The 16175-nt window shown below is 46.9% G+C and overlaps 1 protein-coding gene across 5 annotated transcripts in view; it reads right to left on the reverse strand.

The window, feature by feature from the left end:
• LOC107380890 (FERM, ARHGEF and pleckstrin domain-containing protein 1) overlaps positions 1–16175 on the reverse strand; it is a 51747-nt gene that overhangs the window by 28721 nt on the left and 6851 nt on the right. For all 5 annotated transcript variants that reach the window (XM_054743040.2, XM_054743041.2, XM_054743043.2 and 2 more), the window contains exon 2: positions 10507–10736. In XM_054743040.2, the coding sequence (XP_054599015.1) occupies positions 10507–10680 (174 nt within the window). In that variant the 5' untranslated portion in view covers positions 10681–10736. The remainder of the gene's footprint in view (positions 1–10506; positions 10737–16175) is intronic.

Here is a 16175-nt window from a genome sequence, read left to right on the forward strand (position 1 = left end):
TTCTTCTATCATAAAGTAAGATAGCCAGAGCTGCACTTAACTTTATTTTACACATTTTTCATACAGTTTTCAATAATTACCGATATTGATCAATTGGATTTTTTTTAATCGATAAGCTTTTTTTCTATATTGTCCAGCTTTATGTCATGTCCTTCTGTATCTCACCTAAACTAGCGTAGACCGCGCAGATGCTCACTGGTTTTAGCTCTGTGCTTCGCCTCCAACTCTCTTACCTTTACTTCCAGGCTCCACCATGATGCCATCCAACAAAGTCAAATTCTTCTTCTTGTGCTTTTTATAGATGGTTGGCAAACTGAGAAAGCTAACTGCTACTTTGTATACTAGCTTGTGAAGCAGTAAACAGCTATTGTCATAGAGCAGGTAGAGACCTCCCACTGGTACCTGTTAGGAACCACTTCTGCGCTGCAGAGTGCCGTCCATGCTAAAGCTTATGACTGAAGAACCACGGTGTTAAAAACCCTTTAGTGTTGTTTTAAGCCCTGCCAGTGTGCCTCTGTGCTCCAGCACATAGCTGGTGTCGTACTACAGCACATAGCTGATGTAAAACCATTGAGATTGGGTCAACAACAGTGGTGCCAAACGGATGGATGCAAAATGATCAAATCAAAATAGAGTTAGACCTGCAGAGTCTGGCTCTCAGAGCAGAGTGGAACAGGTCATGGGTCAAAGGCTGACTCGTCAACATGGATGGAAACCAGATGGGTGGGACTGGTGATAAGAGTGCTCTATGGTGGGAAAAACACCTCCGAGCTGTTTGGGTTCATCCGTCAGGTTCCTGTGAACCTTTTAAAGAACATCGCCAGAGTCCGCCCCATTCTCTCTCGGGCCAATACGGAGACGCTGATGCATGCTTTTATCACCAGTAGGATAGACTACTGCAATGCCCTGCTTTCTGGTCTTCCTAAAAAGAGGATTTCAGGTTTACAACTATTACAAAACTCAGCAGCACGTATCCTGACGAAGACCAGGAGGCGGGAGCACATTACTCCAGTTTTAGAATCACTGCATTGGCTCCCTGTATGTTTCAGGATTGATTTCAAAAATACTTTTAACGGTTTTTAAGTGTCTTAATGGTCTTGGGCCTTCTTGTCTTTCAGAACTGCTTTTACTGTATGAACCCTGCGCTCCTCTCACAGCCGTCTCCTTGTCGTCCCTAAAGTTAGGACGCATATTCACGGCGAGGCGTCTTTCCAGTACTACGGTCCTCGCCTCTGGAACGAGCTGCCAGGGGACCTCAGGGCTGCTGAGAACGTTCATGTTTTTAGAAACAGGCTCAAGACCCATCTTTTTATCTTAGCTTTTAACTAAATACTCTCACTTCTTAAATTAATTAATTACTTAGTTTATTTATTTATCTATTTATATTTTATTTATTTAATGTATTATTTCTTTATACGTGCTTTTTAAACAGTTTTTTTTTACCTTGATTTATGATCAACATTATTTTAATATCTATATAACTTTTTATATTACAATTCTCATTTTAGCTCTTTGGATTTTATATTTTAACCTTAATTTAACCTTTTTCCAGTGCTTCCTCTGTGGGAGCCCTCTGCACCGACGGCGGTGGTCGGCTGTGGCGGCCTGGGTGCTTTCCATGTGTGCCTGGGTGGAGGTGGGGGTCTCTGCCCTCCCTGCCCTGGGCGCCCGGTGTCAGTGCCTCGGCTGCTGCTGTGGATCTGCTGCTGTCAGGGCGGATGGCTCCCCTGATGGTGTTTCCTTATCCTTATCCTAGCTGGTCTGGCTCATCTGATCTCAGCCAATCGTGTGTTTTTTACCATGGGGAAGGGGGCATGTGTGTATGTATGTGTGTGTGTGTGTGTGTGTGCGTGTGTGCGTGTGTGCGAGGAGTGTTGTGAAGGGGTTTTTAATGTCAGACTGTTTCTAAAATTCTGGGGATGGGAGGGTATGTGGGGCCTTTTTAATTTGTTGAGCACTTTGAGTTGCATGTACTGTAGGATTAAGTGCTATATAAATAAACTTGATTGGTTGATTGACTGTGATGGTTTTTAGGAAGGAAGAGGAGAAGATTACAGCTAGAAAAGTGAGAAAGATCAGCAGGAGGATGCACATGTTTTGTTTCGGTCTTGGTCCATCTTCATGAACATGCTGCATCCTGCTGTTAACCTGAACGCAGCTCATGTTACAGAATCACCCTGACCAGCGTCTGAAACCATCTGAGTAGGGCACAGACCGGGTTCAGCAGAGATTTAGCTGGAAGCTGCCTGATGAACTCAAACGAGAGGTCGGATCACAAAGATGCCCTGCTGCTGCTCCTCGTCCCCGCTGTGAGCGTTCACCACGGCAACGGCTCAGCTGCTCTCAGAGCAGAGAAAATGTTGGGTTTCTCTGCAACGAGCGGGTCTGAAGGGTCCAAAGATGGCCGACTTAAATTCAACTGATCCTTCTTCTAGATAGAAACATTGAGCGTTAATGTGTAGCAGCTTCAGTGTTGCCATGGTAACGTGTTAAACGGTGATATCAACAGCATGACCGTAGGTGGATTTTCAGGGGCACTACTGAGAGTAACTCAGACCGGTGCAGCTCGGCCCGACCGCTGTTGATGTTGATGTTCGGTATGTTTCCTCCACTTTCTCCCTTAGTTTTAGTTCCTGCTCTCTTGAGGTGCCTAGCAAGGCCGAGTCTGGCCTGCATCGTGATTCTGGCCGCTGATTGGCTGAGGGGAGGAGTCACTGATTGTTTCGGAGTTTACTGTCTGCTGTTTCACTGCCTGCAGCCATTTCCTGGTCAGAGTCAGACAAAAAGTCATAAAACTGAGCAAAATGTTCAACAGCACCATTTTTTAGCGGAGTTGTGTTTCTGTGGAGCGTACAGTTTACCTTACACTGATTACTGATCACCTGATGTTATTATGTCATCCCCCCCGCTGCACCTATGAGGGGCGCACCCACCTTCTGTGATGGAGCTGGCATGGGTACAAAACTACACTCAGTTGTACAGAGCTGCTTTAGGCTGAGTAGCGTTCATGGAAAACCACCTGAAACCGACCAAGAAGAGCCGACAGGAGGCTGGGCGAAAGGCGACGGGCAGCGTCAGAAGGACATCTGCAGGATGGGTCGGTTAGGTTCTAGTTACACTACGGCGTGTGTGTGCTGTGATAAGCCAACGACCTGCCAACGCAGACAGATTTGATCTACTCAGGCCCTTTTAGATGCGACACACCCGGAGCCTGATCAAAGCTCTGTGGTGACTTTCAGCTTGGGTCCATATCTGAGGAGACGTCTGGAGAACGACTCCTTCAGAGCACTGTGATTGGTTTCCAGCATCGGCTGGGCTGCAGGGCTGCAGAGCACCAGTCTCTTTCTAGTAAAACAAGATGACAGCTGGTGGAGGCTTCCACCAATCCCATCCTCACTCTCAGATTAGGTCAAACGGCTTAATCCACAGAAAACACGTCAGAGGGAGTTCCTCAGCTCCGTGGCTCTGGGAGGTGGAGCCGACGTCGTTTATGGAGGCTTTAGATGTGTGTGTACACACACACGTTGGGCGTGTTCATGAGGAATGAACAACCATCTTCTGGAGCTGGTCTGAGGAAGAGGAGGATGAAGCAGAAGCAGGACTCTCAAACCAAGTTTTGGCCCAAATGAGCTTCCATACTTTAGCGGTGGAGGGGAAAGTGTTTCATCTCGGCATGTTAAGACAACAGCTGATTTATGGATGATAACGGGGTGTGGAGACCACAGATTACATCAGATTAGCTGTATGAGAAGCTGAAGATGCTCCGTGACATTCCAACGCTCCGATCAGACGCTCATTTTCCATAACCATGGAAAAATGTGGAAATATTGGTCGAGGGGTACATTCCTCTGCTAGCAGGGAGACATCACTGGAAAATGCTCAGGAGAGCTTCAGACACGCCCACTGAAGGAACCCACGACCAATCAGAAAGACTCATCCCATCTGATGAAAAGCAGGAAATAAACAAAATAATAAATAATTTACTTCCTTATCCACGTGGAAACCATCAAAGCCAGAAAGCACCAGCATTGACCTTTGACCTCCTGCCTCTGTGACCCGAAGAGCTCAAACCAAGCTTAAACCAAGCTGGCTCCCACGCCACGTCACAAAAAAAGAAAGTGCATCTATGCTCCCACTACAGCGCCTCTCTGGGTACGAGGACGGATAACACACATGATCACCGTGTGTGTGTGTGTGTGCGTGTGTGTGTGTGCGTGCGTGCGTGCGTGTGTGTGGGTGTTCTCAGTAGAAGTTAACCAGCTTTAACCACAGGAATGAGAACATGAATATCATCATCGCATAATCCAGCATTATGTCACTTTTCTGAGCTACTTCTGTTTCTAGATCCTGGAGCGTGGAGTTTCATAGCAGAGCTTCAGGAAACCAGCTGTCTATACTGGTGTGTACTTGACTAACTGGTCGTTACGATTAAACATGTTAATCTCTGCTAATCTGCTCTGCAGAAGTCATAAACCAAGCCAGGAGCATCTGCATCTCCTAACGTAACTATAGTAGCTCCTCCTTCATATTCAAATGACTGAAACTTCATTGGCAACAAGAAGCTTTGCCTTCATGATCAACCGGTTTGCAGCAAGGCTTTGAGTCGCCTTTGTGGTTCCTGTTGTTGTTAGCACTGAAAGTTATATTTCAAGAGCCTTCACATCTGGGTCGGCACTGACCCGCCCTGTAGGGTGTTCACATCTGGGTTGCCGGTGTGTTTTCTGTGCTCAAACAACCTCGGCAGTCCGCTTTGGGCTGAACCAACCCAACACACCCACTGCCGACTGATCGTCTGGCTAAAATTCACGTCTGCCTCTAAGGGGAGCCTCTGATTGGTGGGTAGGATCAGCAAGCAGAGGCTTCCTGCATGAGTGACTCTCTGTTCTACTGCTCTCCATACCCCCCCCCCCCACACACACACACACACACACATATGTGTGTGCGTGTGTGTGTGTTGTTGAGTACGGTATCTCCAGGTCATGGACCCATGTCCATAAAGCAGATCTGTCACTACACCCCTGCTGTCAGATGGGTGTTTAGCACTAACCCGTCACCCAGTGAGAAGGTCCATGCTGGTGTGAACACCTCTACGGATTAAGGTCAGGTCTGTGCTGGACAGAACAGAACCACCAGGAAAGAGGATCAGGGAGAAGGGTCCATGTGCTGGTTTAAACCACATGAAGCTCCACGGGGGTTGGGGTTAGCAGATCGAGGTTACCCTGGAGGAATCTGTGGATTTGGTAAAGAGTTCCTGTAGGACTCTACCAACCATCACTTCTTTATCTTTAATAATTGATCAGGTGGGAGTGAGGACCTCACCCTAACCTCTACTATCACGCCTCCATTACACATCAATAATGAACACACACACACTTCCCTTAGTCTGAGGGCTGTCGCTCATCTGAGATAGAGAGGAGATGATAAAACAAGATTAGTGAATGACTGATTGTACTGTAAAGCACCTTGGGGGGGGGGGGGTCCAGGACTTTAGAAGGTGCTATATCAAATAAAGGCCATTCATCATTTAGTCTGGTGTCGGTGTGTGGCTGCATCAGTCAGCACAGAAAGGCTGGGATGACAACTGAAACAATGCTGATTTATTTATTAGAGAGAAGATGAATGAATGTTCTACTGCTCTCCATGCCCCCCCACATATGTGTGTGTGTGTGTGTGTGTGTCTGTGCGTGCATGTGTGCGTGCATGTGTCTGTGTGTGCGTGCATGCGTGTGTGCATCTGTGCATGCGTGTGTGCATGCGTGTGTGCATCTGTGCATGCATGTGTGCGTTTGTGTGTGCATGTGTCTGTGCGTGCGTCTGTGCGTGCGTGCGTGCATCTGTGTGTGCGTGTGTGTATGCGTCTGTGCATGTGTCTGTGCGTGCGTGTGTGCATCACACACGCGTGTGTGCTTCTGTGTGTGCGTGTGTCTGTGCGTGCGTCTGTGCGTGCGTGTGTGCATCTGTGTGTGCGTGTGTCTGTGCGTGCGTGTGTGCATCACACACGCGTGTGTGCGTCTGTGTGTGCGTGTGTCTGTGCGTGCGTCTGTGCGTGCGTCTGTGCGTGCGTGTGTGCATCTGTGTGTGCGTGTGTGTGTGCGTCTGTGCATGTGTCTGTGCGTGCGTGTGTGCATCACACACGCGTGTGTGCGTCTGTGTGTGCGTGTGTCTGTGCATGTGTCTGTGCGTGTGTGCATGTGTATGTGCGTGTGTGTGTGCGTCTGTGCGTGCGTGCGTGTGTCTGTGTGTGCGTGCATGCGTGTGTGCATCTGTGCATGCGTGTGTGCGTGCGTGTGTGTATCTGTGCATGTGTGTGTGCGTTTGTGTGTGCATGTGTCTGTGCGTGCGTGCGTGTGTGCATGTGTATGTGTGTGTGTGTGTGTGTGTGTGCGTCTGTGCATGCGTGCGTGTGTCTGTGTGTGCGTGCATGCGTGTGTGCGTCTGTGCGTGCGTGTGTGCATGCGTGTGTGCGTTTGTGTGTGCATGTGTCTGTGCGTGCGTCTGTGCGTGCGTGCGTGTGTCTGCGTGTGCGTGCATGCGTCTGTGTGTGCGTGCATGCGTGTGTGCGTCTGTGCATGTGTGTGTGTGTGGAGACTGCATGTTCATCTCCAGACCTGTTAAGAGTGCTCTCCTGCACAAACATGCTGGGAGCCTCTGCCGGATGACGTAGACAAACTCAACACAATGGGAACTAAGTATGGAAAACTGGGATAGATCCTGGTCTAATCTGCCTTTTCCCTCCTTTCCTGCCACCTCCTCTTGCTCCCGTGCCTTTAAACCTCGTCTACAGAACTTTCCTCATGCAGAAACGTCCTCGAGCCACATAAATTCTTGGCACTCTCACTAAAGCCAATTACGGCGTTCCTGGATCAGCAGCTCAGGAAGCTGGAGAGAAAAACAGCTGAGACACTGGATTCTTTCCTAATTACCATCACACAAAAACGCCCTAAAATCTCAGCTGATGACCGCGCAGGAGGAGGAGACACCAGGTTTTCCTGATGTTTGATCCTCAGAGCTGACTGGTGGATAAACTCGTCTGAGCCTTGCACACTCCCGCCACATTGAGAACGCGCTAACAGACCGCAGAACATGCCAACATGGCTGCTGACCGAAGAACACGCCAACATGGCTGCACACTGATGAACACGCCAACATGGCTGCACACTGATGAACACGCCAACATGGCTGCACACTGATGAACACGCCAACATAGCTGCACACTGATGAATATGCCAACATGGCTGCAGACTGGAGAACACGCCAACATGGCTGCAGACTGGAGAACATGCCAACATGGCTGCAGACTGATGAACACGCCAACATGGCTGCACACTGATGAACACGCCAACATGGCTGCAGACCGAAGAACACGCCAACATGGCTGCAGACTGATGAACATGGCAACATGGCTGCAGACTGATGAACACGTCAACATGGCTGCACACTGATGAACACGCCAACATGGCTGCAGACTGGAGAACATGCCAACATGGCTGCAGACCGAAGAACATGCCAACATGGCTGCAGACTGATGAACACGCCAACATGGCTGCAGACTGATGAACACGCCAACATGGCTGCAGACTGATGAACACGCCAACATGGCTGCACACTGATGAACACGCCAACATGGCTGCAGACCGAAGAACACGCCAACATGGCTGCAGACTGATGAACACGTCAACATGGCTGCAGACTGATGAACACGCCAACATGGCTGCACACTGATGAACACGCCAACATGGCTGCACACTGATGAACACGCCAACATGGCTGCAGACTGGAGAACATGCCAACATGGCTGCATGCCGCAAAACAAGCCAACATGGCTGCAGACTGGAGAACATGTCAACATGTTACAGTTATAGAAGCAGCGTGGGGGGAGCTCATCAGAAGTAAACCACACACTGAATCGGGATCTGTCAGCTGGAATTTGTTCAAACAGGAAGCTGGCTCCCAGCCCACTTCCTGGAGAAACAGGAAATGGGAATCCCAGACTGGTTCTTAAGGTGAACACTGTATTCCAAGTGACTCCCTCTGAACTAGGAACCATCTTTGGTCTCCGTCATCTGAGCAGCTGTGATCTTTAGTCTCACATGTCCAACAGTGAACTACACAACAGGAGGAGCATCTCACGCCTTACATGTCGTAACCATCATAACCACCTTCACTTGAACACCAGTAGGGCAAAGGAAATGGTGACTGACTTCCAAAGAAACACTCCTCCTCACTCACCAGAAAACATTCAGGGAGCAGACATTGAGGTGGTGGATACCTATACCATCAGTAGGGCTGGGGGTAAACGATTATTTTTAAAACGATTATTCTGACGATTATTTTATCGAATAGTCGACTATTCTAATGACTATTTAGAAAATTAGTCTAATGATTATTTTTCTATTGCACAATTAACAAAAACCAGAAAATCTCAAATAAATTCCTCAAAAAAATTGATAAATCAGTACTGTAAGAGAATAAACACTACAGGCCTTCCATTTTGTACAACACTGCTTTTATTGTGTTGGTTGGTTATGTTCTGGTGACGTGTAGAACTTGGGAGTGCAGGCTGCTGCCTGAGAGGTGGTTGGAGACGGAATGTCTCCATGCTGCTTTGTTTTGGTCACTTATGTGCGGGAGGGGAGTGGTGTTACGACTCTTCCTGGGGAGTTTGGCTCGTGTGCAAAAAGGAAGGGACAATAACGGGATTTAAAAGTTAAAATGATGATCAGGTTTATTTACAACTACAAAAAATCATAAATCTTTCCATCCACAGGTTGGGAATAATACAACTAATTCTGCCTGTGGGGAATTAAAACAAAGTACAGATAACTAGGGATGTCCCACTGGGCAAAGATTACTGGGTTCTGGACCAAAATAAGAATCTCCAAAGGTCCAAACTCTAAATTGGGAGGTTAAACCAAACTCAGGTGATATTTTACACTAAACCGAAAACCCACAACACTCTAAATGTAATAAAAGGGAGATCTACACCACAAAAAAGATGAACTCTAAACCAACACGTAACAGCTTATCCAAACGCAAGAAGCTGTTAGCGAAGATGCTAACAGTAGCTTTACCAATGTTAAGTTCAAGTTGCCAAGTTCAAATGAACCAAAAACACCCAGCAGCAAACAGACCAGCACGGAGGAGAGACTGCTACCACCAAAACAGCTCTCCTAATGTCTGAAAGAAGCTCCTTTATGAAGGGAGAAATGCTCCCGGTGATGTTCTACATCTGCGGTAGAGACGGAGCAGCGCATCTGACCCCGGAAGTTGTTGTCCGTTGCCGGGAGACGAAGGCGGGCAAAACAGGAAAAGAATCTAGTAGCGGACGGACATTGTTCCGGGTCTACGGTATTTGGCGGAGATGTTATTGAAGGCGGAGAAGAGGGCGAACTAGAGGAAAAACAGGCAGATTCCTCCTCTGTTTACAAACTCCTGGGGATGCAACAAGTGGGCGCGGTGCGTCGACTTCCAGATCTGACGTCGACAAACTTTTAGAATCGAGCCGTCGACGTCGTCGAGGCTTCGCTACAGCCCTACCATCTGGGTGTTCACCTCACCAACAAATTGAACTGGTCCAACAACACAGATGCTGTATAAGAAGGACCAAAGCTGACTCCACCTCCTGAGGAGGCAGAGGTCCTTCTGAGTTAATTCTGCTGCTAGAATCCTTTTATCACTCTGTGGTTGGCTCTGTTATCCACTCTGATGGTCTGTTGGGGTGCATGCAGCTCTGACCGAGACAGGAAGAGACTGAACAAGCTAGCTAACACAGCTAGCTCGGTTCTGAGCTGTCCACTGGATTCAGCTGAGGAGACGTGTGAAAGGAGGATGCTGGGGAAGATGACCTCCATCTTAAAAACCCTCCCATCCTCTACATTCCACAGTGGAGACCATGGACAGCTCCTTCAGAGGCAGACTGACACATCCCAGATGTAAAACAGAACGCTACCGTAGGTCATTCATCCCCTCTGCAGTAAGAGTGTAGACCTCCTCAGTTTAACTGGTACACAATACCACCAATGCAATATTCAGTATGTGTTCAGTACTCATGCAATACCAGATTTACATAGTATGTCCGTGTCTATTGCAGTATGCTGCATAGTTCTAGAACCCAAGTTTCCTTTTATTTGTAGTTTTTAGTGGTTGAAGGTTGCGGTGACAGTTTACGGCCTGTGTGTTTACCTGTAAATCTTGTTATTGTTTTTCTTCTTCCTTTTCAAGTGTGTGCTGATGAATTCCTCCCTGTGGGGACGCTACTGTGGCTCAGATTCATAATCTGAACTCTGACTATTCCTGTGTTATTCAGATTAATAAACTGAACTGAATATACCTACGTACGAGTCAGATTAGAGTTACAGAAGCAACGTTAGAAGGTGTGGATGTTTCTGAGTAGATGTTAGCGATCTGGAAGGGGATCACTAGAGAGGAGGGGGACATGGTTACGTCACCTCTTTAATCTGGGGGGGGGGGACTACATGGGTAACAATGGATAACTCTGTCACTCACCGATATCTGGAAGACTTCCTGTGTGTCGTCCAGCATCTGGACCCTAAAGGAGACTTGTCTGCCTGGAGGCTGGGTTGGAGGACGCAGGCCTGGCTCCAGGGTGGACACACCAAAGCTTTCAGGGGCGCTCAGCCTTTGTCCGGCGGTGGACGGCTTCTCTGCTAACTCAGACATGATGGTGTGTGTGTGTGTGTGTGTAGAACGTCAAGACGAAGAACCCACGTTCCGATCTGAGGAGACAAGAAAGACCAACAGTTGTCATCTGAGCTTGGACCCAACAAATATAGTCCAGTCTGGGCCGGTTCCAACCAGAGCGTCGTTAACAAACAGCTAGTTGCTACTAAACAGCACCGAATGTTGATGTAACTAATCGTTAGCTTATCGATCTGGTCAGGACTGATCTCCAAAATCCATATATCTTTTCCTTTAAGCTGTTAAACGGGAGGGTTGATGGTTTGGTGGAACCGCCTTGATGTTAATCTGAACATAAATTAGACAATCTAATTAAATAAACAAAATCTAGATTTTTTAAAAATTGTTAAAGTATCAACAAATAAATTAGAACTAAACGGATACATTCATAGGCACCAACTATTGACGAGGTTTTAACTCGTCTTACTTTAGGTGAGTAAAATCCATTCGTAAACATGGAGGGGGCGGGGCTAGGGGATGTTCTGCTTTGCTTACGACATGACTGTTACAGGTGTGGATGAGAGGCGTCTACAACAGGTGTTCCACAGAAACCCTCTCTAAATCTCCTGAACGCAGGTGGAACGTCCTCTAGGTCAGGGGTATTCAACTCTGGGCCTGGAGGTCCAGCAGGTTTTAGTTTTAACCTGCTTCAACACACCTGCTTTCAATCAACAGGTGATCAACGGGCTTCTGCAGAGCCTGATGCTGCACAGGTGAATCAAGTGTTAACTCAGAGAAACCACCAAAACATGCTGGATACCGGACCTCCAGGGCCTGAGTTGAATCTAGTTGGAAAGTTCTCTAGGTGGAACATGAAGCAGAAATACAGCAGTTGTTCCTAAAATGTCCCATTAAGGGTTAAAGGTCCTCCAGGTGAGCTCTAATAGTTTAGCTGTGAGACATCGTCTCTGTTTGCTGAGACGGGCCTGAACCACTCAGCTCTGTTAAAACCAGTAGGCTGTCAGCGACATTCCTGATTGGCTGAGATGATTAAAGGTGAGTGTTCAAACCGCAGACTAGGTCAGCATCTAACCTCAGACACATTCCTGCTCACAGGTGGGATCTACAACCAGGGATCCCAGTAGGGCCAGTCCAGACCTGAACCAGAGATATGATCTGTAGGAACACACACACACACACACACACACGTCTGCAAACCCCCTCCCCCATCCCACGCCTGATAAAGCCGACCTCAGGCAGTAAACACCCCGGTGACATCATGGCGGTGCAGGAATGTGTGGGAGAGCAGACAGGGGGGTCTGACACTGCAGCCTGGAGATCAGCTGATGGTTCTGGTTGGAGTCAGAGTCCAGATGGTCTGATGGAGGTTTGGGACCTGCTGGGGGCTTTAGGTGAGTTTAGGAGCACACACCAGGCTGAGTGGGGGGAAATTAACAGCTTAAGGAAACAGGAAGTTACATGAGGTGAATTCCCAGTTTCCCCTTTATCCCGGCAGCAGCAGCTATCATGCTAATCTGTGTTGCTGCTGTCTGACGGTTAGTGACTGACCCCATTAATCCCTCAGGTATTTATGGGATTATTACTGATTATTATGATTGAACTGAAGTGAAAACAGGAGTAACTTTTCTTCCTGACTTGTTTTTCCGGTTGCTCAGAGAAGTTAAGTATTGCTTCACTAAGTGAATGACCTTTTACCAGCCCAGTGGCCTAGAGGTAGGGTGTCCGCCCTGGGACTGGGCGATCGGGGTTCAAATCCTGGTCGGGACGGTTCGGGCCCTTTAACAATGGGACACAACGCCTCTCTGCTGGACACAGCTTTAAGGGGTTGGATTCGGGGGTTAAACCACCAAATGGTTCCCGGGTGCAGCCGCTGCTGCAGCTCACCGCTCCCCTCCACGGGGATGGGTCACATGTGGGGATGAGTTTCACCAGAGGGAGGTGACCTACTGCGGTCTTTCCTCACAAGTCGTCTTCCAAACGGGAACAGCCTTTGTAGGGCTGCACAATATATCGTAAATATATCGTTATCGCGATTTCAGCATGCGCAATATGCATGTCGCAAAGAAGGGATAAATATCACAATGAATGGTCAGCTCAGATGTTTGCTACACATAATGCATTCTGTCAGTCAAACGGAAGACTGATTTTTTTTTAACAAATCAAATAGAACTCTTCACCCATTTGGCCAATCGGGTGGGTTCTCATACGTTAGATGCCCGCCCCTAGGTGGACGACACCTAATCTTGATGGTTAGCAAACACCTGAGTTAGCTTTGTTCTGCTCTTTTTGCTGATTCTGCTTTTCCTGGGGTCCACGGATTGCCTTTTCTTCATTTTTTCCCCCTTTCCTCACATCTTTTGCTTTTCTCATTTTGATAATTTTTTTTATTTTGGTTTTTCATTATTTTTGTTCCTGAGTTAAGTTTTTATTTATCGCAAGTAATATCGGGGAGAAATTATGGCACGTCTCTAAATAAAGTAAAAATTTCTAGTGCAGAGTGGAGACAACTCTTAGAAGCACTGATTTGATCTCATTTCAGAGAAAAATAGCACAGGTCAGATGCACCTAATAAATAAAATTACTAACAAACTCAGGAATGTGTTTCTTTGCTTCACTTTTCTGGTGCTGAGAATATCACTAATGCGGATCAAAGGAGATACACGGATGAATGCACCTCTTACTTATTATTTGGAAACTACATTTACTGCAGCTGGCAGAGGCAGAGATTTTTTCTATTGATACACAGAATTTACAGAATCATTTTAAATTTTAACAGGGGAAGACTGCAGGAGGGAGCGGTAAAATACAGGGGGTCCCCAGCAAAAACAAGAAACTTTACGAGTCTGATGAAACCCGCTGGTTTTCCATCAGGCAGTCACGGGGCAGCTCCAACGACCCAGTGGCTGTGCTGGGTCAATGTTATCGAGCTCGGCCGCGAACGAGCCAAGGCGACGTCGTGCTCTGCTCAAGAAGAAGCGTTATTTTCCCGCTTCAGAAGAAGTGTCCAACGTGTTTTTACGCTTTCTCCGAGACATGTCACGTCGCTAAGTTGTTAGCGCCACGCGCTAACACGTCATTAGTGCAGCGTAGCCTGCTGGAGGTTTTGAGAGTTCAGATGAAACACCCGACCTCTCAGGCTGCTCACACATCGATCTTAAGTTGTCGCTGTTGCGCTCACGCCGTAATACAGTATTAGATGCGGTTAAAGTCAGACATGAAAAAATAAATACATTTTACATGAATAAGTGATGCTTAGCCTGGTGGGGGGAGGAAAACCTGGCCTAATAAGCACTGGAGGAAACCCTGTCAAGATCGTCAACACTCGTTTATCTTAATGCTATTGAAACATGTAAAGCACAAAGCATTATATCCACTGCTACCTTTCTAATTTTAAACTCAGTAACTTGCTGTAACTGCACCTTGCCCTGCCTGCTCCTCCTTGCTGCCCGCCGGCTGTGATCACAAGTGACAACATAGTAGTTCCCGCTGCTTCTTCGGGAAACAGCGCAAAAAAAAAAAACTTGATCTTGTAGGCGTGGCGGGCCGCCATGGCTACGCCTATGTAAGGGAAACCCTGTGTGTGTGTGTGTGTGTGTGTGTGTGTGTGTGTGTGTGTGTGTGTGTGTGTGTGTGTGTGTGTGTGTGTGTGTGTGTGTGTGTGTGTGTGTGTGTGTGTGTGTGTGTGTGTGTGTGTGTGTGTGGCCCAGAGGACAGGAGAATGCGCAGCTAATTAATTAAATAATTTGGTTCTGTACCTTTCTCTTCAGCACAGCCGACCAAGGTTTAAGATGGGTCAGTCCTCCTGCACGCTCAGATCATTCCCTTCCCTTGCTTGAAAAATTGTTCCAAAATGAAAGATGAACCCACATCTTTTTTATCTGTGAATTCAATGCCGTTCAGCGAGTCTCAAATAAAAATTTGGGCATCTTACTGTAAAAAAATATACCATTAATGTAAAAAATAAACTCTAAATAAACTATGTTCACACCCAGAATCGAACCTATGTCTCCTGCACGACAGTCCGACATCTAACTAGGTGAGCTAAAGCACCAACAACATCTTTATGATCTGTAATATTTATATTCTTGATGACAGCTAAAACAATGTTCAATGAACGGTTCGGAGGGAAAATGGCTATTTTGTTGCTAATTTGCAGGAAATATCTAGAAGAAAGTAGCTAAGAGTCCTCAGAAATGTAGCTAGGTTTGTCACTAGGCGTTAGGAACAGGGACAAAGTCACTGAGTTGGCACTGCCTCGCTCTCTGCTGCTAAAGCTACGGATAGCAAATGCTACGGGCTATGCCTGAGTGTGAACGCGCATGAAGCAGCCTGCTCGACCCGAGCAGCTCTCTTTTTCTGTGATATTACAGAAAAACAGGCAATCACAGTAAAAATGCCAGGGCTCATTCTACAGGACCAGGGCATTGCAGGAGAATGTATGAAGAAGAAATTTATTATTTCTATACATGTTTTGGCTGTCAAACTTCCATAATGCCCCTTTAAAATCTGTTAGATCGTTACTGACAGCAGCTACATTTAAGTTTCACTTCCTGTTCTGACTGAATGTTGCTGCAGCATGGAGGTGTAGTTCTCAGTCATCCTGGACATGATCATCCTGAGAGTTTTAGCTGAAAACAGCTGGATGTTTCCGGATGTGTTGCAGACATTTAGCCTCTCATCCCAGAGGCTTCTTCCAGACTTTGGTTGTGGTCAGAAACAAACACACTGGTTGTGCTGCAAGTCTTTTTCTTTTGTTCTCCAAAACATGTTTTTGTCTGAATGAAGGTGATGTTATTGTTCATAGAAATAAAATTAATGTTGGAGTTAAGATTATTTCATCAACTAGGACCTGTGGTTAGCTAGCTCATGTAAAGCATGTCATGTCTTGAAAGAATCGGAATCGGGAATCGATAGGAACCGGAATCGAAACAAGGAACTGGAATCGGAATCGTTCAAAATCAAACGATGCTCAACCCTATGACACACCTATCCTCACCCATAGGACAGAGACTCAAACTGGAGCCTGCCCAGGTTACCCCATACTCAGTTCCTCATTACAGCTGTGGGAGCAGGCTAATTGCTGCAGGACACTTTCCCACACTGAGGACTTTAGACAATATTCTGCTCTTAAAAATAATACTATACATAATAAATATTGTTATTATTGTATAATAATAATAAATGATAATAATAATATTATATTATATTATAATATATTATAATAATAATATTATTATACAATAATAATGACTATTGTTATTCATCCATCCATCCATTTTCATCCGCTTATCCAGAGTCGGGCTGCGGGGGCAGTAGCCTAAGGCGAGAGGCCCAGACTTCCCTCTACCCAGCCACTTGGGCCAGCTCCTCCAGGGGAATCCCAAGGCGTTCCCTGGCCAGGTGAGAGACATAGTCCCTCCAACGTGTCCTGGGTCTATCTTTAGGTCTCCTCCCGGTTGGATGTGCCCGGAAAACCTCACCAGGGAGGCGTCCAGGAGGCATCCTAACCAGATGCC

Source organism: Nothobranchius furzeri, chromosome 14 (assembly GCF_043380555.1).
Source record: "Nothobranchius furzeri strain GRZ-AD chromosome 14, NfurGRZ-RIMD1, whole genome shotgun sequence".
Taxonomy (NCBI): domain Eukaryota; kingdom Metazoa; phylum Chordata; class Actinopteri; order Cyprinodontiformes; family Nothobranchiidae; genus Nothobranchius; species Nothobranchius furzeri.